Source organism: Rattus norvegicus, chromosome 5, assembly GCF_036323735.1.
Source record: "Rattus norvegicus strain BN/NHsdMcwi chromosome 5, GRCr8, whole genome shotgun sequence".
Lineage (NCBI taxonomy): Eukaryota > Metazoa > Chordata > Mammalia > Rodentia > Muridae > Rattus > Rattus norvegicus.
The window spans coordinates 81,051,988-81,076,121 of NC_086023.1; the positions used below are offsets into that span (position 1 = coordinate 81,051,988).

The 24,134-nt window shown below is 47.0% G+C and overlaps 1 protein-coding gene and 1 pseudogene across 8 annotated transcripts in view; one reads left to right on the plus strand and one right to left on the minus strand.

Moving 5' to 3' along the window:
- Rgs3 (regulator of G-protein signaling 3) overlaps positions 1-24,134 on the plus strand; it is a 139,859-nt gene that overhangs the window by 14,400 nt on the left and 101,325 nt on the right. For 5 of the 8 annotated variants that reach the window (XM_063288323.1, XM_063288324.1, XM_039110674.2 and 2 more), the window contains exon 3: positions 4,081-4,260. In XM_063288323.1, the coding sequence (XP_063144393.1) occupies positions 4,158-4,260 (103 nt within the window). In that variant the 5' untranslated portion in view covers positions 4,081-4,157. Of the gene's footprint in view, positions 1-4,080; positions 4,261-5,627; positions 5,909-24,134 lie in introns of those variants that run through there. The other 3 variants (XM_006238260.5, XM_006238264.5, XM_017593597.3) reach the window with 3 other exon arrangements.
- Uchl3-ps2 (ubiquitin C-terminal hydrolase L3, pseudogene 2) lies at positions 1,155-2,167 on the minus strand (annotated as a pseudogene).

The window sequence follows — 24,134 nt, forward strand, 5'->3', positions numbered from 1 at the left end:
TGGTTCTCCTGCCTCAGTCTCTTGGGTGCTGGTGATCCCAGGCTTGTACCATCATGCCCAGAAATGCTACTTGTTTCCCTTTATTCTTAGCCAACCATTTGCAAATGTGCCATCCATTCTTAGTTCACCTGTCACATGCAGGCTGGCAGTAGCAGATCTGGCTCCGTAGGCTGTAGTTTGCCAAGCCCTGAGAAATACACTCATTAAGTTCAAACCATCTTTGCATTTCTGGAATAAATACCACTTGACCACGAGTAAACTGTGGGCTTTGGCTTTTGCATTTACATATTTGTAAGTCAGGCTGGTTTGTGCAGAGATTTCAAACTAGCAGCATGACGTGGATGTATTGTTTTATTGGGCCTATAGCCTAGTTAAATAAATTGTCAAAAATTTTTTTTAAAACGGGAAGTAGTACATTAAAATGAACTTACTTTCTAAGGAATGTGTCAACACCGGGAGCACTTTTGGCCCAGTTTTACTGCCTTTTGTAGATTTTTCTCTATGGGGTGTTTTCTATTTCATTGATCTCTGTCTTCATTTTACTCTTTAGGTTTATCTTATGTATATAGGTGTTTTCACTGCATGCACGTAAATGTACCATGCTTTCGTCTTGTGCTTATAGAGGTCGGGAGAGAACATCAGCTCCCTTGAGACTGGAGTTAGAGCCTGTTATGAGTCACTACGTAGGTGGCCAGAGCCTTTGGATGAGCAGCCAGTGCTCTTAACCACTGAGCCAGCTCCCTGAGGCTCCTGCCCTGACTTTTATCTTTACCTTGGTCTGGTTGGCAGCCTTCTGTTGCTAAGATTCTGTTTATCTCTTAGCAATGACAAATCTTCCAGTTCTCTCTCTCTCTCTCTCTCTCTCTCTCTCTCTCTCTCTCCCTTCCTCCTCCTCCATCCCCTTCTTATTTTGGTTCTGAAACAGTCTAAAATACATCGGAATCTTCTGTTTCTTGAAGGTCTTATAGAATGGGCCTCCAAAATGATTCATGCTTTCTAGAATTTTGCAAATAGAAGTTTGCTCTCCTTTCTTATATTCTTTCTGGCTGATGACCTAATAAACATTGCCAACCTGAGTGTGAACAGAACACCTGTCAGATCTGTAGGTAGACAGATGTCTCCCCGTGTTCTGTCTTTTTTTTTAAAGTCAAAGTTTATTCACATAAAGTTTAATTAGTCAAGTTAATGAAAATATTAAAAATTTTGAGTTAGTTATGGCATCAGAAATGTAACTTTTGTTTCAAATAATAGAGTATTTGGTATTTCTGTCAAGATGCTATGCTGCTGTGAGAGCAATTGCATCACAGCACTCATCAGGATCACGGTCCATGAACTTCTTGCAAACTCCTATGGCATCCTCTAACAATGTCTCATCACTAGTTTTCCCATGGTTAATTGGAAATGGTTTCCGTCCATCTAATTCATAGAGATGCCCATCTACATGAACTAGCGCAATAAAATGAAGATCTACTTTTTCATCTATACTTGGTGCCTCAGTCTGACTTTCTTGTGCACTGGTTTCATGAGTAACTCGAATGGCGTCCTAGTTCTTCAGGTATCTGGCTGTTTCTTCAGGGATCATTGACACAGACTCCTCCGGGAACTTTTTCAATGTTGACCCTGACTCAAAGTGCATCTTGTCCTTGTTGTTCGCCATGGCACGGATTAGTCCAGTGGTTCCACAGGCGTTGCTGATGGTGAAATACACTGATGATGTAACATCTTGTCCTTGAGATTTCGTTTTCGCTTCCTCTTCTGTTCTGAAGACTTCACACTTCTCTGTAGTAGGGAAGAGGAGTAACACTGCACACACTCGTCTCGGGACCATGCTGAGAAGTTCAGGTTCCAGCCCGTACACATCCACAAACTGCCAATTAGGATGCAGGCCTAGTTGCTTGAGAAACTGGTTGATGACCTCAGGGTTGGTCTCCAGCGGCAGCCAGTGCTAACTCTCCGTGACTGCTCAGCCGGCCGTGCTCCAGCTCTGCTTGGACAGCCACCATGCCACCACTGCCGCCACCCCCAGTGTTCTGTCTTAAGCTCCACCCATTTCCCCCAGACGTTTGAACTTATAAATTGATACAAAAAGGTTGAGGCTATGCTGGGGGCTAGAGAAATGGTTCTCTAGCTTGTTGCTGTTGCGGAAGATCTGGGTTCCGTGAACCATAAGTAGCTCCAGCTCTAGGGAAGTGGTTCTCAACCTGTGGATTGAGATCCCTTTGGGGGTCAAAGGACCCTCTCACAGGGGTCACCTAAGACACCTACTATTGGGAAGCACAGAGATTTATGTTACATTATGATTCATAACAGTAGGGAAAGCACATTTATAAAGTAGTCATGTAATCGTTTTGTGGTCAGGGGTATATGAGAGAGTGTATTAAAGGGTTGCAGCATTAGGAAGGTCGGGAACCAGTACTCTATGGGATCCAATGCCTTCTTCCGGCTTCTGTGGGCATGAGGCATACAAATGGTGCGCATACATACATGCAGGCAAAAATGCATCCACATGAAATAAATCTTTTAAAAAATGTTTCACTGCTTTTTGCTTTTAAAGAGATAGGGTGTCATGCCCAGGCTGGCTTTGAAATGGCTATGCAGCTAGGGCTACTCTTGAACTTGTAATCTTCCTTCCATCTTCCAGATGATCATCACGGTACCCAGCTCCTATGGTGCTGAGGGCAGAGTGCGTCAGTTGTGCATACCAGGCAGATGCCCTACTGACTGAGCGCTTCCCTGGACTAATACTTTATTTCTAGTAATTAAGAAGTTACCTTCATATCTTAGCTGTCTTTTTTTCTTTCCTTATTTATTCATAGTTTTGCAGGGGTTTCTGTGTATTGGTCTTCTCAGAAACCAAACCTTGGCTTTATTGTCTGAGTCTGTTTTTTTCTTTGAATTTTATCTGTCACTTGCTCTGCACCTGACTTAGACTTACCCTTCTATTTTTTTATAGTGACTCTACTTCGTTGTTTTCTAAATAAAGTATTTTTCTTAGACTTTTGATTCTAATCCATTGTCCTGTTCCTGGCATGGCACTATTGAAATACTCTTTTACATTTAGTGTCTTTTTCTATCACTGTGGTTAACATACCCTGATAAAGTCATGTTAGAGGAGAAAGGTTTCTCTCACTCAGAGTTCTGGTCATAGTCCCTCACTGCAGGGGTTGGGGGTGGAGGACTCAGAGTGGAGGGAGACTGTGGGTCACATGGCTTCCACAGTCAAAAAGCAGAGAGCAAGGGTCACTGGTGCTTGGTCCTTCTTATCATCTGCTCCAGGCCTGACCAGCAAAACAGTGTGGCTCACTCTCAGGGTGAGTGTCCCTACCTCTGTTGTCTCAACCAAGGAAACCCCTTTACACCGTATCTCACCAAGACTCCTGTTCCAGCTGGTTCCAAACCTGGCCAAGTTTATAACTAAAACTAACCATCATGGTAGACCAAGCATTTATCATTATTATTACTATTATCATTATTACTTAAATATTTTGGTTATTAGGCAAGAAGATATGGTACTCGGTGTTAGTTAATGAGAGAATGTCCCCAAATTAATCTTTGTTTTTATTTTTTTAAAGATTTATTTATTTATTTTATGTAATGAGTACACGGTTGCTGTCTTCAGACACACCAGAAGAGGGCATTGAATCCCATTACAGATAAGGTTGTGAGCCACCATGTGGTTGCTGGGAATTGAACTCAGGACCTCTGGAAGAGCAGTCAGTGCTCTTAACCTCTGAGCCATCTCTCCAGCCCCAAATGAATGTTTTTAGCCCCTCCTTTCTAAACTGAACCCTTTCTGATTCCTACAAAGCCAGGCTATAATCAGTCTGTTCCTTTTAATATGCCATTTGTAAGTGGTATAGTGAAGTGAGTTTTGCATACATATGTATGATGGTATATATGTGTGCTCCTGTGCATCTGGAGCATGTATAGTGTGTGTGTGTGCGTGTATGCTCACACGTGTATCACACATATGGAGCAGGCATGTTTATATGAGATACGTGTGGTGCATTTTGCATAGCTCTTACTGGGACTGAACACTCCTTGCAGGGGGCATATCTGATGTCTGCTCTGCTCCTGCAGGTCTTCAGCACTTTGGAACTCTGTCCCTTGCTTACATCCACTGTTTGAAGCTAGAGCCGTCCATTTTCTCTAGCTGGATGGAGTGGCCACATCAGGATACTTCCTTGTCCAGAAAAGATGCCTGCACCCAGACTTACCCACCTAGGAGGAGAATCAGGCATGCCCAATTGCAGGATGCAGGTAAATCCACCTGCCAGTGGGTTGGGGCTCGGAGGCTGGGCTGCTCCTGCTAAGGGAAGTGTTCATGGCTCAGGGGGATGTGGCGGAGGGCAAGGCAGGGCTTCACAAAATACCAGGATCCAAATATTCCTGGACTTGATGGTATGTGGCTGTCTCATTTGCATCAGATCTTGTATTAGTTAACCTCAGGTGTAGACTCCTCCAGTTTCTGCTCCCCTTTCCTCACCCCACCTCCCTCTCATGGCCAGCTGAACACATGATATCCAATCTCTTGTCCTTATAAAGGCAGGTCTGCTGCCCTTCCCTGCTTCTGGCCATGGGGCATGTGTGGAGGCCATGGAAGAACAAACGGTTACGGTAATGGTCTTTGGGGCAGATAGGCTGGAGTTTAAATTTCAGCTCTGCCTGCTTCTAGCTCTGCAAATCTTGGGTAAGCTGTCTTCCCTGTCTGATTTCTTCCTGGCAAGTTGTAGCTAATAGTCTTTAAGACTGACTGCGAAGCCTAAACGACATGTGTGAATTGCTCAGCTGGGCTCCTGGCACTTTATATACATTTTCGTATCCCCTCCCCACCCCATCCCGTGTGGCTCACAGAACCACAAATATTCACTGGCATTGAAGTCAGGGGACCAGCAACAAACTCTAACACTTCCCATTTTTAGGTTTACATGAGACCAACAGCTTTCTTTCCCACAGTGGCAGTAAGATTTGCAGAGCAGATGTCTTGGTGTGAAGCCGCTCCCTCGAGGTGTCTCATGAATGTTTGCCGACAAATCCATGCAAGGATTGACCTTCCTCCTATCTGCCTTACTGAGCCAGGTTGGGGAGATTGAAAGGCCCTACCCTACCCTGCACTATGCCTGCAGATGGCGAGGCTTGCTCTTCTGTGTGATGGCGCCAGGCTGCAGATGGGAAGCCCCGAGGCTGTATGGAGCAAGCTGCTCCTCTCTGGATCTGTGCCAGACTGCTCTCAAGCAAAAGAAGGCTCAAGAGAGCAATCCAGGCTGCAGCCTGGTGCTGAGCGGTCTATGTGCAGTTTCATGTTCCCGGATCTCATGCCTTCATGGACCACTCTGGAGGGTGGACACTCCTTTGCTCTAGGTTGGTTTGGCGATTACAGGTCTGAGCTTCAAAGTCGGTCACAAACCTAACTAATTGCAGTTTGGGGGAGCTGGTCGAGCAGGCCAAGCTTCCTCAAGTGGGCAAGTCAGGCTGCGGGGCAATAGTGGGGTTGACATTTGCAGTTTGAAGCTAGGGTTCCTGCGGGATCACCAGGGGAAGGAGCCACCTCTGGTGGCAGTTCTCCCTGTTCCTGGAGCTCACGCCTCCCCGGATCTGGCCCGCGTCAGCCAAGTCAGGTGGAAATCTCCCCATTCAAACCAGCACGGGCCAATCAGGGGCTGGCGCGCCCGGCCGTTCCAACGCGCGGAGCGGCCGGGCCCCGGATCCCGCCCGCCCCGGAGTCGCTGGCGAGGTGTGGAACGGCTGAGCCTGCTTCCTGGGTTACCTGCACCCACATAACCACCACCTGGGGACAGGTCCTCCTGACCTGGCCGCAACGGGGACGCCATGGAGCGCTCCCTGCACCGAGTCTCCCTCGGGAGCCGGCGCGCCCACCCGAACTTGTCCTTCTATCTCACCACCTTTGGTAAGTGCCTCTGGGCTGCCAATGGACTACTGCCTTGGAATCGGAGCCAGAAAGGCAAGCCCCCACTGTAACACGGAGGCTGCGAGCAGGTGCCCATTCCGTTCGGACACCTTCTCTGGCTCAGCAAGTCAATGGACACCACCTGCTGCCCGGCCGCTGCTGCCCGCTGCAGTTGGTTCTGCCTCACTTGGCTGGAATAATCATGCCCCAGTTCATCTTTCAGAGAGGCCTGCCTTGTAACCATGGAGCTCGCCATTAGCCAGCGCTCAGGTTAAATCAGGGTCTAGTTTACTCGAGACAGCTCAGTCACCTGTTTCCTTTGGCTCAGGGACTGGATGGAAGGATTAACCCAGGTTAACCTTTGGAGACTGTATCTAACTTTTCTCGTTGGATATCCACAGTCAGTGTGGATGGAGGCAGTCTTCTCCAAGACAGACCTTAGGAGAGCATGAAGGCTGAGGGGAACAGAAACGGGCAGCAGGCCTTATAAGCCCCAAAGTTGCAGACTCTCTGTCCCTCCAAATTCCAGCCAGCCAGCAGTTGTCCCAAAGGCCTGTGCAAACCTGGCCTTCCAAGGGACTATACTAAGGGTTGCACCCCTTCCTCAGAACATAGCTCTGCACAGCTCTTCTTCTTCTCCCTGTCTGGAGGGGCTTGTTTCTCTCCTCTGCTGAGTGAGAAGAGCTGAGGGTGAAGCCCGTGGTGGGCTTGACACCTGACTGTAAGTCTTCCCACCAACGCCGTTCTAACTTGTATACGGTTTCTTTATGAAGTTGGAGTGGTTATTGTGACAGAACCAGAGGTTTCCCAGCTTTCAAAGGCAGAGCACCCAGGAATGAGACCCTCAAGACGGGTTCTTGGCTTTCCTGCTCTCCAGCACAGCACATTTGGCTCCTTGTAGCTTGAGCCACCCCTCAACCCCAGGAGCAGAGGGAGAAATGGGAACACAGTGGTTGATTCCTAGAGACAGGCAGCAGCTTGGGAGCCTCGACCTCACTGGTCCTGGTGCTGGACGATCAAAAAGAGAAATTCACTAGCCAACCCATTGGTTGAGCGCTCACTGGTGCATGACCTGTGTCCAGTGTGTCACCTGCATTGTTTCATTTAATGTTCCCAAACCCTACAAGCCAATCCTTTTCATTCCGGAGGGACACAGGGCTCTCCAAGACAAGGGAGATTTCCAGATGAGCAAGGGTCAGAGAACTGTCACCTTTCCCATGTCCTCATCCAAGAGTTTAAAAGCCATTTTAGTTTATATGTTCTTCTAGGAATCTTCAACTGTCCCTTTCTAGTCTTAACAAAGTCCGCATGGTTTTGTGTGCAGTTTTGTAAAACAACCCCTTCACTGCTGGTGTAATGTGAATGTTTCTTTGCATTTACTCTGATCTTTCATTCAACTAAACTCTCTTCTCAACTGGAGCAGGGGAGGGTCCGGCCCTTAGCAGGGTGTGGCTACTCCAGCCTGGGTATGGCTTCCTGTTGGGAAGATGGCTATCAATGGCATCGGCTGTTTGACCTGTGACTGTCACCTGAGTGTGCAGAAGTCAGGCAGGAACTGGGGAAAAAGGAGAACCGCCTGTCCTTCTTAGGCAGCTTGTTCTTGTATCTTTGTTGACACTGATTTGAATGCTTGGAAAATGTTTCCCGCGATAGTTCTGTTTCCAGAGGGGTTGTTTGCCATGGCGACCTTACTGTTGGTTGCTAATTGACACTGGGCTTTGAGTGCTCTTTGCTTATGAGTCCGTGGTGATGCCTGTTAGTGGTTAGTAAACCAGACCCGGAGCATTTTGGGGCTTTTAGTTGTTGTGGTGATAATGGAGATTGAACCCAGGGCCCCAATGCTAGGCAGATGTTTTACTCCACTGGACCCCTAAAAACACACAGGTTCCCGCAATTCATTCCCAGAGAGTGTGACTTAATAACCATGCGCGGATCCTGAGACTCTGACCTTAAAGACCTCCTAGAGGTATTTGAACCTGATCCAGACTTGGAAGCTATGGCTTCCTGGTCAGTTTTTGCAGCCAGGTTAGGCACCATCTGATGCAGATATCTGTGCTAACTTTCTTAGTTCCTTGGCCTTTCCCCAACACTCCAGGTAGCCCCTTGGCTCCTTCAACAGTGGGCTTTCCCTGGGAGGAACCTGGCGACGATGCTGCAGACACTTAAAGGAGCTGGAGACATCTCAGGAAACACAAACAGAAAAACATATATTTCCACTAGAATTCCCTACAGGAAGAAAATCAATCTCTCTCTCTCTCTCTCTCTCTCTCTCTCTCTCTCTCTCTCTCTCTCATACACACACACACACACACACACACACACACACACACACACACACACACAGAGTAGGGGACATGAGCTTACCTAATGTTTCCCAAGAAAGGCAGGTCCAATTAGCATTCATTGGCTGCCTCATTGCCACTGAGATTTTGGCCACCTTCAAGGGAAGGTACATCCAAGCTGAGACCAGGAACTGGCTAGTCCTTCTTTAGAGTAATTTGGTGTAATTTGGAGAAGTGTTAGCAGGTGTTCGAGGGCTGTATCTTCCAGGGTCACTCCTCTTAATTTGATTAGGGTGTTTGGTAATTCTTTGGTAAAAGCCCTACAGAGATCTAACTCATTGTACACCATTCACTCATTGGAAATGTACAACTTTATGGTTTTGAGTGTGTTTACAGAGTTATGCAGCTATTACTATGATCAATTTTAGAGTATTTCCTTCACCCTAGAAATAAACACTGTACCTTTTAGCTTATTGTTTTTAATCCCTGACCCTCCATCCTTCCCAACCCCCACCAATCACTACTGAGTCATCTGCTTCAATACATATGCCTGGTCGAGGGGATTTTATGTAAATGGAAACCTGTGTGGGTTTCTGTAAATGTCTCTTTTTAACTGTGTTTTCCAGGAATGCTCATGTTGTAGCATATAGCAGTACTTCATTTAAAAATAGTTTTTATAGTGTGTGTGTTTGTGTGTGTGTGTGTTTGTGTGTGTGCGCGCGCGCACGCTTATGTGCCATAGCACAAGTGTGGAGGTCTGAGGACAACTGGTAAAAGTTTATTTCCTATTCCCATCATGGGCTTCTTGGGCATGGCACATGACCCCATAACACTGGGGAGGTGGGGGTATGACACAGAGGTAAGGAGATCACTGGGCCTTGCTGGCCACCAGCTTAGCCAAAAAAGAACCTCAATATGACTGGCATGGTCTACATACCTTTTACCACAACACTCAGGAGGGAGAGGCAGAGAGGCAGAGAGGCAGAGGCAGGCAGATCTCTGCGAATTTGAGGCCAGCCTGGTTTACGTGGCAAGTTCCAGAACATCCAGGACTATAGAGAGAGATCCTTTCTTCACAACACAACACAACCCAGAATCACAATAAATAATGTAAACTCCAAGTTCGGTGAGACTCTTGTCTCAAGGCGACAGGACAGGGAGCAATAAAAAGGGCACCTTAACGTCCTCCTTCAGCCTCTGCATGCACACACCCAGGTGCACACGTGTGTATATAGTGCACAGACACAGTCACAATAAGAGTTGGGTTTTTGTTTTGTTTTAAAGGAAGTGACCATTGAAATGCGGTTTTGTTTCTGGGCTTTTTGATTTGTTTCATAGTCTTCTACTTTGACACCATCCACACACCAAAATGCTTTGATTTGATTCTTCAGTGTTAGTTTGGCTGTTCTATGTCCATGGTACTTTTAGATGCATTTTAGGTGCAACTCTTTTATATTGGAAACTCCAATTCACAAAAAACGCCAGGTACGTCTAGAAAATCTCAAAATGATACCAAGGGTTCAGCTTGCCCCATAAGCCATATCACCGACCTGCCTAGGTTGCCTCTGAACATTTTACTGTTCTCCCTGTGGCCTCGAGCCTCCTGGAAACGGCAAGTGGTCAGGAGAGAGTGTGGGTTGTCTTTCCTCCAGGGTATCTGGGCTGGAGGATGACAGGTAGCCAGCGTGCGTGTTCTGAAGGCTGAAGGTAGCTATGGGCATGGGTGAGACCGCCCATCTCTCTTTAGACATGTCACTCCCCTGAACCTGAAACTGACAGCTGTGGGAACGGTCCCGAGGTTGGCTCTTGGCTCCGTCAAGAGGCAGGCCTCATCAGGGGGAAGTGTGCTTCTGAGGATAGAGAGGACTGCGAGGGACGGCACACATTTGCTGGCCCGTTCTTTCCATGTTTGTTGTGGTAGCGGTATTAACTAGTGCCCTGCTTTCCCCCTCCACCGCCTCTCTTTGAAACCACAGAGAGGTTCTGTACTGGGAATGAAGCTCGGGGACAGATGCCCACCAGCTGCTGCCTGTGTTGGACAGAACAAGGTCGGGCTCCAAACTGGAGGTCTTTGACGTGACCCTGCCAACTTTCTCAGCCCTTGTTTCCAGCCCTGTTGCCCTGAACTGGGAGACTCATTAGACTTGGCTCGGGAAACCCATCCTTTTCTCCAGAGCACACAATTCGCTGGGCAGAGTGCTCCGCTCGGCGCTGGTTTGTTTTCCCGTCATTTGGAGCCCATCTGCTTGATAGGATTGAGAAATCCCTCAGTGCTGCTGTCTGCTGCTAGTTCCTTGCTCTTTTTCAGTTCTTCCCTGTGTATCCTTTCCCAGCCTTTCTTACTGTGGTGTATGGCACACGTGCATAAAAGCAGACCCATATTTATATAAAATACCTGTATGGACGCGTGCGCGTGCAAACACACACACACACACACACACACACACACACACATCATAGCTCACAAAAGCACCTGGTTTTCACATGGGTGCCAGGGACCTAAACTTTGGTCCTCACACATGGCCAACACATATTTGTAATTAAAATAAGCTATTACTACATTATATATCTTAGGCAGGCCTCAAATTGACAATCCTCCTGCCTCTGCCTCCTGAATACTGGGGATACAGACAGGTGCCACTGAGCCCAGCTTTGGTAATGTTTTAATTGTGTATTTCATGGTTTGGTCAGAGACCATTCCCTGCATCCTTCCTCCCCTGCATCCTTCCTCCCCTGCATCCTTTAGTTCTTTGTGATTCTTTGCATTTGCTTGCTCACTCATGGGGCATCATGTTATCACAGGAGCCCTGCATGCCCCTGAAGAGACCCTTGCAGTCGGCAGGGGCAGCTTTCTCCCAATGTGTCAGCTCTGTCAGGCTTGCTCGTCCTGTTGTTCCAGTGGTCTCCATCTTTGTTATTGACTCTACCTGCTTACTCCATCAGTTACCAAGAGAAGGATGTCGATTCCTACTGTAGATATAAACTTGTCAGCCTCTTGCCATCGTCACCGTGGGCCTTTCCTTTATATATTTTGAAGTTAAGACTATATGGATTTGGGACTGGAGAGATGGCCCAGCGGTTAAGAGCACTGACTGCTCTCCCAGAGGTCCTGAGTTCAAAGCCCAGCAACACATGGTGGCTCACAACCATCTGTAATGGGATCTGATGCCCTCTTCTGGTGTGTCTGAAGACATACAGTATACTCATATACATAAATTCTTTAAAAAAGAGAAAGAATATATGGATTTATAATCCTCCTCTTTCTGCAGAGTAGAAACTTTTTTTTTTCCTATTCTTTTTTTCGGAGCTGAGGACCGAACCCAGGGCCTTGCGCTTGCTAGGCAAGCGCTCTACCACTGAGCCAAATCCCCAACCCTCAGAGTAGAAACTTTTATATTGAAGTCTTCAGCTGTACAAGCCTTCTCTTTATTTCCAGTAGAGATACAGACAGTCCGCATTTCCTGGCATTGATGTAGCTCCCCAGGTCTAGCCTGTGCCTGGCCTGTCTTTTTCTATTCTTTGTCTTTCCATGCTGGGTCTTTGTTCCTCAGGTGCTCAGAGTCCACCACAAAAGGCAGGCATGGAGGTGTTTTCGTTTCTCCTTGTCCAGAGCTTACAAAAATGTCTCTTGCTGGTCAGGTGCCAGAGTGACTAGCAGCCCAGACTTCCATTTTATAGACAGCGTCTCACTATAGTGCCTAAGTTGGCTGCCACCTTCTACACAGCCCAGGGTCACCTTCTACACAGCCCAGGGTCACCTTCTACACAGCCCAGGCTCCACCTTCTGCACACCCAGGCTAAGCATGTACTTATGGCAGGTGCATGCTGAGTGCCTGGTTCTCAGAATCACCTTGAGTCAGTGTTGGGGACTGAGACTATTTGAAACTGAGCCGTCATTCTGTGAGGATCTGTGTCTGGTTATGGTTCACCCTGTTCCAAAGGAGCAGCCTTTTAGGGTCTCAGTGCAAACAGTTGGAAATAACCTCACCTTTGATCCCCTGAATTTTGGTCTCCTCATCACCAGAGTTCATAGACACCCTGGGAGAAAATCAGTCTGGGAAAACACCAGGCTTCCGCAGACGGGCATTTGCCACAACACATCTCACCCTGCATATCTCATTTCAGCTCCACAAGCATCCTTTTAAATATTTTTGCCTGGCTTTTCTAGATTACTTTAGCAAGACCCTTGGTGAATCTGTCATGCCCCAAACTGAAGTCCTTGAGAGATTTTTTTTCTCATTTTTCTGACATATTAAAAATCTTCACATTTATTTGAATGTGTGTGTGTATGTGTGTGTGTGTGTGTGTGTGTGTGTGTGTGTGTGTGTGTGTTATACATCTGGTATCAGAGGAGAACTTGTGAGAATCAGTTCTTTCCTTCTACCATGTGGGTCTCCCATGTCAGACTCAGTCTTGGTAGCAAATGCCTTACCCACTGAGCTATCTTTCTGGCCCCAGAGATTAAAAAAAATGTTATTTATTTATTTTTATGTATGTGTGTGTGTGTACTTGCATGAGTTTATGCATACCATGTGTATGTATGTAGTTGTGGAAGCCAGAAGAGGGTGTGGGATCCCTTGGAATTAGTTACATGAAGTTGTAAGCTGCCTGACTGGATGCTGGGAATTGAACCTGGGTCCTCTGAAAGAGCAGTAAGCTGTTACTGAGCCACATCTCTAAGCCTCTCCCTCAAGATGTTTTCTATACATCTCTTTTCTTCTCCCTCCCTCCCTTGTCATGCCCGTGAGAGTGTTGTTGTGTACTGGGTACTTCATGTGAATTGGAAGTGCGTTACTCTGAGAATTCCCACTGTAGACTGGGGGAGCCCAGTCACTCCGGGTCTTATGGTCTCCAAAGCCCACCCTTTGTTCATGGCTCCAGGCTTCCTGTCTTGTGCTTTTTGCACTAAATTTGTTCTTCTGGAAAGTGTTCTCTGATCCCTTTAAAAAGCACCACGGATGTAAACTTAATAAAAAAAATAAATCATGAATTCCATTGTGTGCTGTGGTGTAAAGTTGTAAGAATGTGTATCAGAGATAACCATTGTTACAGAGTATCTACAGACAAGAGTTGCAGTGTTGAGGCTGCAGAGATGGCTCAGTGGTTAAGAACACAGACTGTCCTTCCAGAGGACCCAAGTTCAATTCCCAGCACCCACATGGCAGCTCACAACTGTCTGTAACTCCAGATCCAGAGGACCTGGCACCCTGACCAGACATGCAGGCAGGATACCAATGCACTTAAAAATAAACAAATTAAAAAGAAAGTTGTGTGAAACAGATAAGGTTACTGAGTAGTTTATAGAATGCTATAAAGTAGACATTGACTAAAACTATATGACTTTTATATATGATTTTAAAATTAATTATAATCTGGGTGTGGTATTGCACACCTTTAATCCCAGCACTTGGGAGGAGGAGAGGCAGGTAGATCTTTGAGTTTGAGACCAGGTTGGTCTACAAAGTAGTAAGTTCCAGGACAGCCAGAACTACACAGAGAAACCCTGTCTCAAAAGAAAAAACAAAAAAGAAAAGAAAAGAAAAAAATTATACTAAGCTAAAAGGGAAAAAAATCAGAAAAGGCAAAATAACATGAATTTTCTACATGCAGTAGCAGTGAATACACATGAGTATGGTGGGAAACCATTTGCTATGAGGAGAAAAAGTTGTCCTGGGTTAATGTGAATAGTTCTGAACGCTAGAGTTTAAGCAGAAATAGTTACAATTGATCAACTTTTTTTTGCACACGAGTCTGTGTGTGTGTGTGTGTGTGTGTGTGTGTGTGTGTGTGTGTGTAGGCTCAAACCTGACATTGGTTGCCTTCTTCAGTTGCTCTCTACTTAACTGAGGCAAGGTCTTTTGCTGACCCGAATGCTCAGAGTTTGGCTTGTCTAGCTAGCTTCCCTTGCCAGGGGAAATTCTGTCTCTGCTTCCCAAGTGCTGAAATTACAGGCGGCAGCCATGCCTGCCTGGCTTTTTATGTGGGCTCTGGGAATCTGAACTCTGGGTCTCATCCTGGGGTGACTACTCAGTGTTCTATCTGCAGAGCCATCTCCTCAGGCTCTTGGGAAAAGGAGGGGGAAGAAGGGAGGGCTGAGTGAGAGGGGGACTGGGAGGAGGGGTGGACTGTGAATAAAAAAAACCAAACAAACAAGAAAATCAAAGAGCTCAAAATAAAAAAGTCTTACATTCTTTGATATAGTACTATTTCTTAACACTGTTTTTTTTTTTCTTTCAGTTCTTAAAACTGAAAAATGGCCTCAGAATTGAGATCAGACTTAATTGCTCTAATTGTGGAGACAATTTATCCCAGTGTTTATTAGCTAAACTGAACAACTTCTTGAGTCAGGAGTTTGGAAGTAGCTGAGAGAAATGGTTTTTCTCAGGGTTTCTCACAGGGCGGGAAGCCAAGATGTTAGCCAGGGACTTGGTTATCTGAAGGTATGACAGGGCTGGGAGGGCTTGTCACGTGATTCTTGGTGGGAGGCCTCCCATTGTCCAGAGGCATCTGTCTTTCCTCACTTTCCTCTTCGTGGGGCTGCTTGAGTTTGCACAGGCCACAGGCAGCTCCCTTCCTCCTGAGTGAACCACACAAGTGTGAGAGTGGGCAAGAATCCCAGAAAAGGATGGGGAGTCAATTTAAGACAGACATGGGATTTTCTGGGAGTTTGAAAAAAATTAATTTTTAATGTTATTATTGTGTATGTGCATGTATGGAGAGAGAGACAGAGAGACACAGAGAGAAACAGAGACAGAGAGAGGGGGGAAAGACTGTGTATGCTGCAGTACGCGTGTAGGCGGCAGAGGATGATTTTCAGGAGCTGGCTCTCCCTTTCTCTGTGGGTTCTGGGGATCAAACTCAGATTGCCAGTCTCACTTGACGAGCACTTTTACCCATGGAGCCATGCTGGTGGCCGTCTGGTAGGCATATTTATTACTTATTATTTACTTACTTATGTGTATGTTTTTTTCTAAGATGTTTTTATTTTTAAAATCACGAGTAAAGTGTTAGGTTTCCTTATGACACTTTTAACATAATTTTACTTTGTTGATTCTCCAGCCCTCTCTTCCCCTCTTACGGCTGCATCCCTCCATCCCTAGTCACGTGGATCCATGACCTGCCTCACCCTCTTCTTGCCATTTCTTATGGTTCTTGTTCTAGTGGCACGGCCTATATCCACATACATGCTCACATATATATTTGCACACGCACATACATGAGTGTGCACGCTCACATACACACCCACAAAGACCTCAAAATAAATAAGTCTTAAATTCTTTGACATAGTAGTATTTCTTAATACTGTGTTTTTTTCAGTTCTTAAAACATGCACATACACACAAGTGCATACACACTCAAGCTTGAGCACATGCACACATACACACATGCACGCGTGCACGTACGTGCACACACACACACACACACACACACACATACACACACACACACGAGTGCTGAAAGCCAGCCGTGTGTGAGAAGGAGCCAGCCTTTCTGAGTCTTAGTTGCAAGCACCCTGTGGAACGCCTTCCTGATCCGCACATTGTCTGGCAATTTTCGTAATTTCATTTTTCTTTCTGGCTGAGCACAGTTGTACTGTGCACATGTGCCATGTTTTCATTATCTCCTCCCCTCCTGGTGGACATCTAGGCTGGTTTCCTTGCTATTGTGCAGCACAATACAAGCAGCTCTGCGAGTGTGTCCCCTGTAGGACGTAGGGGGGGCCTTTGAGTGGATGCCTAGGAGGTACTGGTCACTGGTAGGTCTAATCTGAACTTTGTGAGAAGCCTCCATGCTGGTTTCCATAACCGATGTACTACCCTACACCCTACCACCACAAACAAAGGCCGCCCTTTCCTCACACCTCTGCTCTCGTTTGGCTGTACTGTCGTCTTCCTCTTAGGCTAGCTTCATGCATACATGTGTATAAAGCATTCTCACTACTCTCTCTTCCAGCCTTTTTAACTCTTCCTCCCACCCTATCAGTCCATCTCTACCATCCCTGTCCTTCCCCCCAGGCTCAGAACTTCTGGTTTGGGACTCATCTTGTTTAACCAGGGCCACCCGTGTGACCATTGGATTGGAACTGTCCACTGCAGCCTTGTAGGGTCACCAATGGGCACAGCCTAAGGCAACAACTTCCCATATCCTAGAATCTATCAGTAGCCAGTGGTTCTTCAATGAAGGGTCCCCTGAACCCCTCTTCCTTTCATGCCTGCCTGTTGTGGGCCCAGACTGTGTAGATCTGGGGCCAGCATCCACAGCTACTGTGAGTTCAGGATCACAGTGACCTCGTATTACCCAGAAGGTGGCGTCTCACAGAACTCCTCCCTGGCTTCCGGCTCTTGTTTTCTCTCCACCCTCTCTTCCGCAATGTTCTGTGAGCCTTAGAAATGGCCTAGTTCAAGGCTGGCCCTTTGTTTTCTTGACAGTCATTGTGTCTAGGGTGAAGTGGAATCTCAAAGGAATTTTAATTTGCATTTCTCTGATGGCTAGGGTTGTTGAACACTTTCAAAATATTTATGGGCCATTTGTGGTTTTTTTTTTTTTGGAAACTCTCAGTTTTATTCCATTAGCAGGTTTTATTGATTAGCAGGGTTTTTTTTTTTCTATTTAATTTTTGCAGTTCTTTGTATATTCTAGATGAATAAATGATTCATTGAACAAGCATTTCCCCAAAGATAATATACTAACAGTGAATAGCACTAGAAAAAGAGCCCAGTAATGTTAGCTGTTGGAGAAGTGCCAACGGAAACGCAGCGAGAGCTGGACCTGCTGGTACAGTCTAGCTACCTAGGAGGCTAAGTCAGGAGGACAGCAGGCTCCAGACCCATCTGAACTGCGACGGAATGAATTCATACCTAGCAAGCGCAATTCAGTGAGACTTTGTTCCCAAATAAAAGGTAAAAGGGGGCTTGGCTGTAGCTTGGCGTCAAAGCATAGCATGTGTGTGAGTGTCCCAGCATTTGATCTCTGGCACCAGTTAATAAATAAATTATTCATTATCTGGGAATAAATTCCTCAAACCCTAAAGCCAAACGAGTCAAAGCAAGCAAACAAAATAAAACAAGGAGCAAACAAATCCCCACAGCGTGGCGTATCGGGCTGTGACTAAGGAGATAAATTATAAATGCGGAGACAATGAGGAGAAATTTGAATACCGTGCGTGGTTAGTAGGATGTAAACGGCACTGCCGCTTGGGAAGAGACTCGGGCAGTTCTTTTTAAAAAGCTAAGACTCAGTTAATATTTGACTTAACGATTCCAATACTAGTTATATATGTAAGAGGAATGAAGCATGCTCTCAAATCCGTGTGGGGACCTTATATGTTGGGCACAAAACAGCTGGTACGTGAATGCTCACAGTAGCAATACTTTTAGTAACCTCAAAAAGGAGCAACCCAAATACTTATCCAAAGTGAAAGGATGAAGAAAACAGTATGTCCATAGAGTGGAATATTACTGGGCCATAAAAAGACCGAAGGATGCATATTACAACACATATAAATCTTGGAAACATACGGCAAGGACAAAGACACTGATCATAAAGGCACACATGTTGTCAGAGCTTCCGTCTATGAACCATTACGACAGGCAAACCCACCGAAGCACAGAGGATAATTGCTGGACAGGGCCTGGGGGAAGAAGGAAATTGAGAGCGATTGCTAATGAGTTTGAAGTTTCTTCCAGGAGGGGGAAAATGCTTTTTAATTAGGTAGTAGTGCCAATTCCATGAAGCTTGTTGCAGCATGGTGTGTAACACGTAGAGCTTGGCCACACAATTCCACGAAGAACCAACCTGGCTGTTAAAAAAAAAAAAAAGGACAAAAGAAAAAAAAATGCCTATTATATCCTATTCCTCCAAGTCACCCCTTGTCACTTCTACCACATTCACTTAGAAGTTACTGAGTCCACTCACTCTACAGTGGAAAGGAAGAACTGACCTCTGCTTTTATAAACCTACGCGTGTATGTGTGTGGGCTCGCGTGTGTAAGAGCAGGTGCCTGTAGAAGCCAGAAGAAGGTGGCTTAGAGTTGCTTGCTGTTGTGAGCTGGCTGACGCGGCTAAGACAGGTACATGCTGTTAATCACCCAGTCATCGCTCCAATTCTCGTTCCCACTTCTTGACAGGAGGAAGCATCAAAAACCTTGTAGACAAATGTTGAGCCAACCACGGTGGAGGCCCTGGGTCTGATGTCCCCCAAGTAAACTTACTGATCATGTAGCCCGGATGTTCAACTTTTAGCCTTCACTGAACTTGCCTGTTAGTGAGGATTCAACATAGTAACTATTCTATGGCGTTACCATGAGGAATACAATCGATTAGAAGCATTTGGTGAAGTTCTGAGTATCCTGTGAACATGCAGCCAGCATTGCCTGCTCCCTGTGGCTCTGACTCCGAGGTGTCTTGTTGTGGTCCCTGGGGTGTTGGATCTGAGCCCCGCAGGATGGATGGCTTTGCTTTGTCAGCCAAGGTTGGATGTTGAGGGTGTTAGATCAGAGATTGTAATTCACCAGCTTCCCAGGAAGAGCTGAGAATCCTCCCGAATGACCCACAGTCACTGACCTCATCGGGAGGCCTGATAGTGAGCTTTTGAGTTTGTGCTGAGCAGGCTGACAGGACTTCTTTGGCAAGAACTGAGTTTTGGAAAGACAAGCAGCTTGGCACATCACATGAGCATCAGATTTCACAGGAAGCAGAGAGTCACGCAAAGGCAGTGGACCAATGGAACTTATCTCCATTCAGGAGCCTGGCTCTGTCTGTGTCTCAGCTCTCCCGCTGGGCACCCCCCCACCCCCCCACCCCCCGGTCCCCAAGTCAGAAGGGAGTTGGAAAAACCTGAAGGGAATTCAAGATTCTTCCTCTCTTCAATCAAGCAGACACTGGAGTTTTTCAGGGTTAAGGACCAAGAATTGTGTGGCTCCCAGGCTTTTTTTTTTTCTATTCTTTTTTTCAGAGCTGGGGATCGAACCCAGGGCCTTGCACTTGCTAGGCAAGCGCTCTACCACTGAGCCAAATCCCCAACCCCAGCTCCCAGGCTTTGACACCTGCCCATCATTTATCAGAGGACAGAAAGCAGAGGATGCAGTGCTCCTGAGTGATCAGGTGACTGACAGGCAGGGAGCAAGGAGCTGGCTTGGCTCCTTCCAACCATCCTTTTTTGTATAGACAGTCCTCACAACTGGAAGGTGAATCTGTAAATGCCAATAGTTGGCTGGGCTCTATGTACACCCAGCCCCTGATATGTGCTGACATCATTCTTCCTCTCTCTGTCTCTCTCTGTCTCTGTCTCTCTCTGTCTCTGTCTCTCTCTGTCTCTGTCTCTCTGTCTCTCTCTCTCTCTCTGTGTGTGTGTGTGTGTGTGTGTGTGTGTGTAATATGCATGTATCTATCTGTTCCTGTGCATTTATGCATTTGAGTGCATGTACATGTGGAGACCAGAAGTCCCTATCAGGCACCTTCCTCCATTGCTTTCCACATTATGTTACTTTGTTGACTCAGGTCTTCCGCCAAACCTGAAGCACAGTGATTTGTCTAGGCTGGCCAGCAAACTCCAGGGGTTCACCTGCCTCCCCACCAGTACTACAGTTATAGCTACATGGAGCCATGCCCACCTGTTATGTACCCTCTAAATCCTCCCCTCCTGACCCTAGAAGCTGAGGACTGACCTAGGGCCTTTTACCTGCTGGGTAAAGACTCTACCACTGAGTTAAATCCCCAGCTCTGCTGCCTTCTTCCTCCTCCTTTTCCTCCTTCTCCTCTTCTTCCTCTTCCTCTTCTTCCTCCTCCTCTTCTTCCTCCTCCCCCTCCTCCCTCTCCTCCTTCCCTTTTCCTCCTACTCTTCTTCCCCCTCCTCCCCTCTTCTTCCTCTCCTTCCCCTTCCTCCTCCTCTTCTTCCTCCTCCTTTTCTTCCCCCTCTTCTTCTTCCTCCTCCTCTTCTTCCCCCTCCTCCTCCCCCTCCCCCCTCCTCCTCCTCTTCTTCTTCTTCAGCGTGAGTGCTGGTGATCTAAACTCAGGTCCTCATGCTTGTGTGAGAATTACTTTACCCACTGACCCCGTCTCTAGTCCTACATGACAGTTCCGAGGTAAGCGGCTGGTTTCCAGGGAACTGTTGAGGATGACTGCTGCTTCATAGGAACCTGGGAGATGTGTTTCTTACATACTGCAGACTGCCCGGCATGGGCTCTCTTGAGGACATGTGTCTGCTGACTCTGGAGTCCAGCAGTGAAGTACAGCCAGCATCTTGCTGTTTTCCAAGTCAGTCTCTCAGAGGTATATCCTGAGAGAATTTGGCTTCCTGTGATCCTCCACTGGGTAACGCCTGCAGGACAGAACTTTGGCTGCTTTGTGCAGTGTACAGTAAGCCTGTTCACCTCAGTCCCGGGCTTAGCAGAGTTGGGGTTTTTTGCCCTCTTAAAACTTTTTAATCTTACGCTTCTAGCGTCATCCCTGACCTATAGGGTCCTGTCAGTTCTTGCGTTGGCTCTGGGCTCTGGGCTCTGGGCCCTGGGTCCCTGGTACATTCTTACAGCAGACTCTTTGGGCAGCCATCACCAGGATCTTTTGCAGATAGAAAAGATGTCCAACTGCAGTCCCACGGTAACTGTCCTTTCCAGGTTCCCGCTCCCCCCTGCATAACCCTGAGGCTCAACACTCCAAGGTGCTTGGCACTCTCAGGCCACACTCTGAGTGTGAGGGAGAAGCAGGGTTATTTCATAGGTCAGACATGAAGGTGGGGCAATATCTTGCTTGTTTCTTTTTCCCCTCAGATCAGCTGAAGAATCAGCATTTATCCTATCTTCTCCTACCCCCAGGGTTCATTTCTTTAGACTAAAACGCCATCTCTCTGGGAGTCCTTCGCTTCCTTCTTTTAAAATCATTTTCATGTATTGTTGTTGTTGCTTTGTATGATGTGTGCATGTGAATCTGGGTATGTGGGTGCCATGGCATGGGTGTGGCCGTCAAAGGACAACTGGTGGGAGCTGACCTCTCTCGTCTTTGTTGTTGTTGTTGTGTTGTTTTGTTTTGAGACAGGGTTTCTCTGTGTAGCTCTATCTGTCCTGGAACTCACTATGTAGACCAGGCTGGCCTTGAACTCAGAAAGATCCACCTGCCTTTGCCTGCTGAACACTGGGATTAAAAGCATACACTAGGATGCTCGTTGCCCTTCTCTTGGCCTCTGGAGTAAAGCTGTGACTCATCGTCCTATAATGGTGGATGGGGGACCCGCTGGGGGATTGGGAGTTCCGGCAGACTGTTGCATTGGAAGGTGTGCTGAGCTGGACAGGGTTTTGGTCTCCAGTCCTGGCTCTGGGGGTACCCTGGATACTCTGGGTCCAAGTCACTGTCTATGCCAGGTACAACAGCTACCAGTGAGGAGCTTGGGCAACATGGCTTCAGGGTCCCTGAGTGTTGGACATTTCAGAGAGGAAACTGATAGGGAAGACAGCGGGGATGGGTATGGCCCATTCTTGATCTGATCCTCATCTGTGAGCCAAGGGGGCCTGACCAGGAGCCTGGAGCCTGGCTACTTGGCTTTGTCTTGGCCACCACGTGGGAAAGGGCCCTCAGGCTGTCTTTGAGTAAACCTCCTTGGCAGATCACGTAGAGCTATCAGGACTCTGGGCCAGTCTTTGATGTAGACAGTGGTTCTCAACCTGTGGGTCATGACCCCTTTGAAAAACCTCTATCTCAAAAAATATTTACATTATGATTCATAACAGCAGTAAAATTAGTTATGAAGTGGCAATGAAAATTCTATGGGAATTTTGTGGTCAGGGATCACCACACCATGAGGAACTGGATTAAAGGGTCATAGCATTAAGAAGGTTGAGATCCGGGGCTGGGGATCTGGCTCAGCAGTAGAGCGCTTGCCTAGGAAGCGCAAGGCCCTGGGTTCGGTCCCCAGCTCCGGAAAAAAAAGAACCAAAAAAAAAAAAAAAAAAAAAAAAAGAAGGTTGAGATCGCTGACCTAGGACATTCTCTACTTCCACTCCAGCTTTGGCCTGGCTCAGTCTAATCTCCCAGGCTGGGAGCCTGCTACCGACAGAAAGCTGTGTTCAGCTCTGCCCTGTCTTGCACATGTTTGCCCACTATATGGGGATATGACTCCATTTCTAGGAGGACTGTTTTTGTTGCTGCACAGTGTAGCAGTTCCAAGGGCTTTGCAAATCGGAACACGTTTGGGTCAGACCTGACTTTATACCCGCACTAGTTTATGAAACAAATGAGTAACCTTTCACACTAAACCTACGTGTCACTGGGTTGGTGAGATCTGACCCATGACTGCTGGTCATGTCTATTTCAAAGCTTCCTCTCCCAGCCCACCATGGCGCCTGACAGTAGCAATTTCAGGGACCTTGAGATAATCATCCTATGGGTTCCCATGCAGCCTTTCGTCCCAGGACCTCATCACTGCCCAGTATCATCAGATCACAGCCTGGAGTGTAATAACCCCATCATTAGCCCTGCCTCCCAGCCACAGACATTGTGGTCCTGGGAGAGAAGTGGGCAGTTGGATCTGGAACTAGAATGAGCCTCCTGGATTTTGAGACCTTCACCCTGGTCAGGAGAATAGTAAGAATTCTGATGGGCAGGAGGCTGGAGTTGGATTGGCTTATGATTCTACCAGTGAGCGGACCAAGGTATTCCAGACTCCTGTGGCCGTAGGCCTCATGAGGAATCTCAGGATACAGGGCTCTCTCCTTTTTCTTCTCTGAAGGCCACCCGCTTACCTTCTAGCCAGAACCAAAGCCCAAGCCTTCAGAACTGACCCAGTTTTAGAGGGCACACACAGAGACAAACCGTTGAGATAGTGACAGGGCGTCTCACTGTGCCCGACGAATGGCTGAGGGACTCTGGGCATCAGGTCTAGAGGAGACAGCCCACAGTTGGCAGGACCAGTCAGGTCAATGAAAGTTACCAGCAGCCCATGTAGATGGAGCATCAGATAGTTATTCAAAAGAGGAGGACATCTCATTCCGGGATGTGAACTTTCCTCACTGGAGGTGACAGACCAGGGAGAGAGGATTGTTAGGCAGGGATCATGTGTGGAACAGGTGTAGGTGGCTGGCCCTGCTCTTCTGGCCTCTCAGCTCTTATTCCTGGGTGGAGGGAGTCCTGTGGCTGCCTGAGGTTTTTTTTTTTTATATGACTGGGAATTGATGGGTGTGGCTGTCTATAAGGATGACTTGAGGGGTTTTTGTTTTGTTTTTACTCTCTCTCTCTCTCTCTCTCTCTCTCTCTCTCTCTCTCTCTCACACACACACACACACACACACACACACACACAAGTGTTGGAGCAAATGTGCCAATACACATGTATAGAGGTTAGAAGACAACCTTGGCTTGAAGCATGGATGCTCATTGTGCTGGCTAGATTTATGTTGACTTGACACAAGCTGTAGTTACTTGAGAGGAGAGAACCTCGATTGAGAAAATGCTATCATGAGATTGGCTTCAGGCAAACTTATAAGGCATTTTCCTAATTGGTAATTGATGGGGATGGGGAAGGGGCCAGCTCATTGTAGGTGGGGCTACCTGTGGGCTGGGGGTCCTGGGTTCTATAAGAAAACAGGCTGAGCAAGCCGTGAGGAGGAAGCAAGCCAGTAAGCAGCACCCTTCTGTATCACTAATGCCTCCAGATTCCTGCCCTGACTTCCATCAATGATGGACTACAATGTGGAAATGTAATTCAAATAAACCCTTTCCTCCTCAAATTGCTTTTGGTCATGGCTTTTTGCCTAAGACACTTGACACTTGTCTTCCAATGTGTACACATAGTGAGTTGGCCCCCAGGCTTCTGGGAAATGTGTCTCCACCTCTTAGCTCCCACAGGAGCAAGGGAATTACTAATATACTACTGCTTTATGTGGGTTCTCAGGGTCTGAACTCAAGTTCTCATATGTGTACATACGTGCTCTACCCAGTGAGCCATTTTTCCATCTT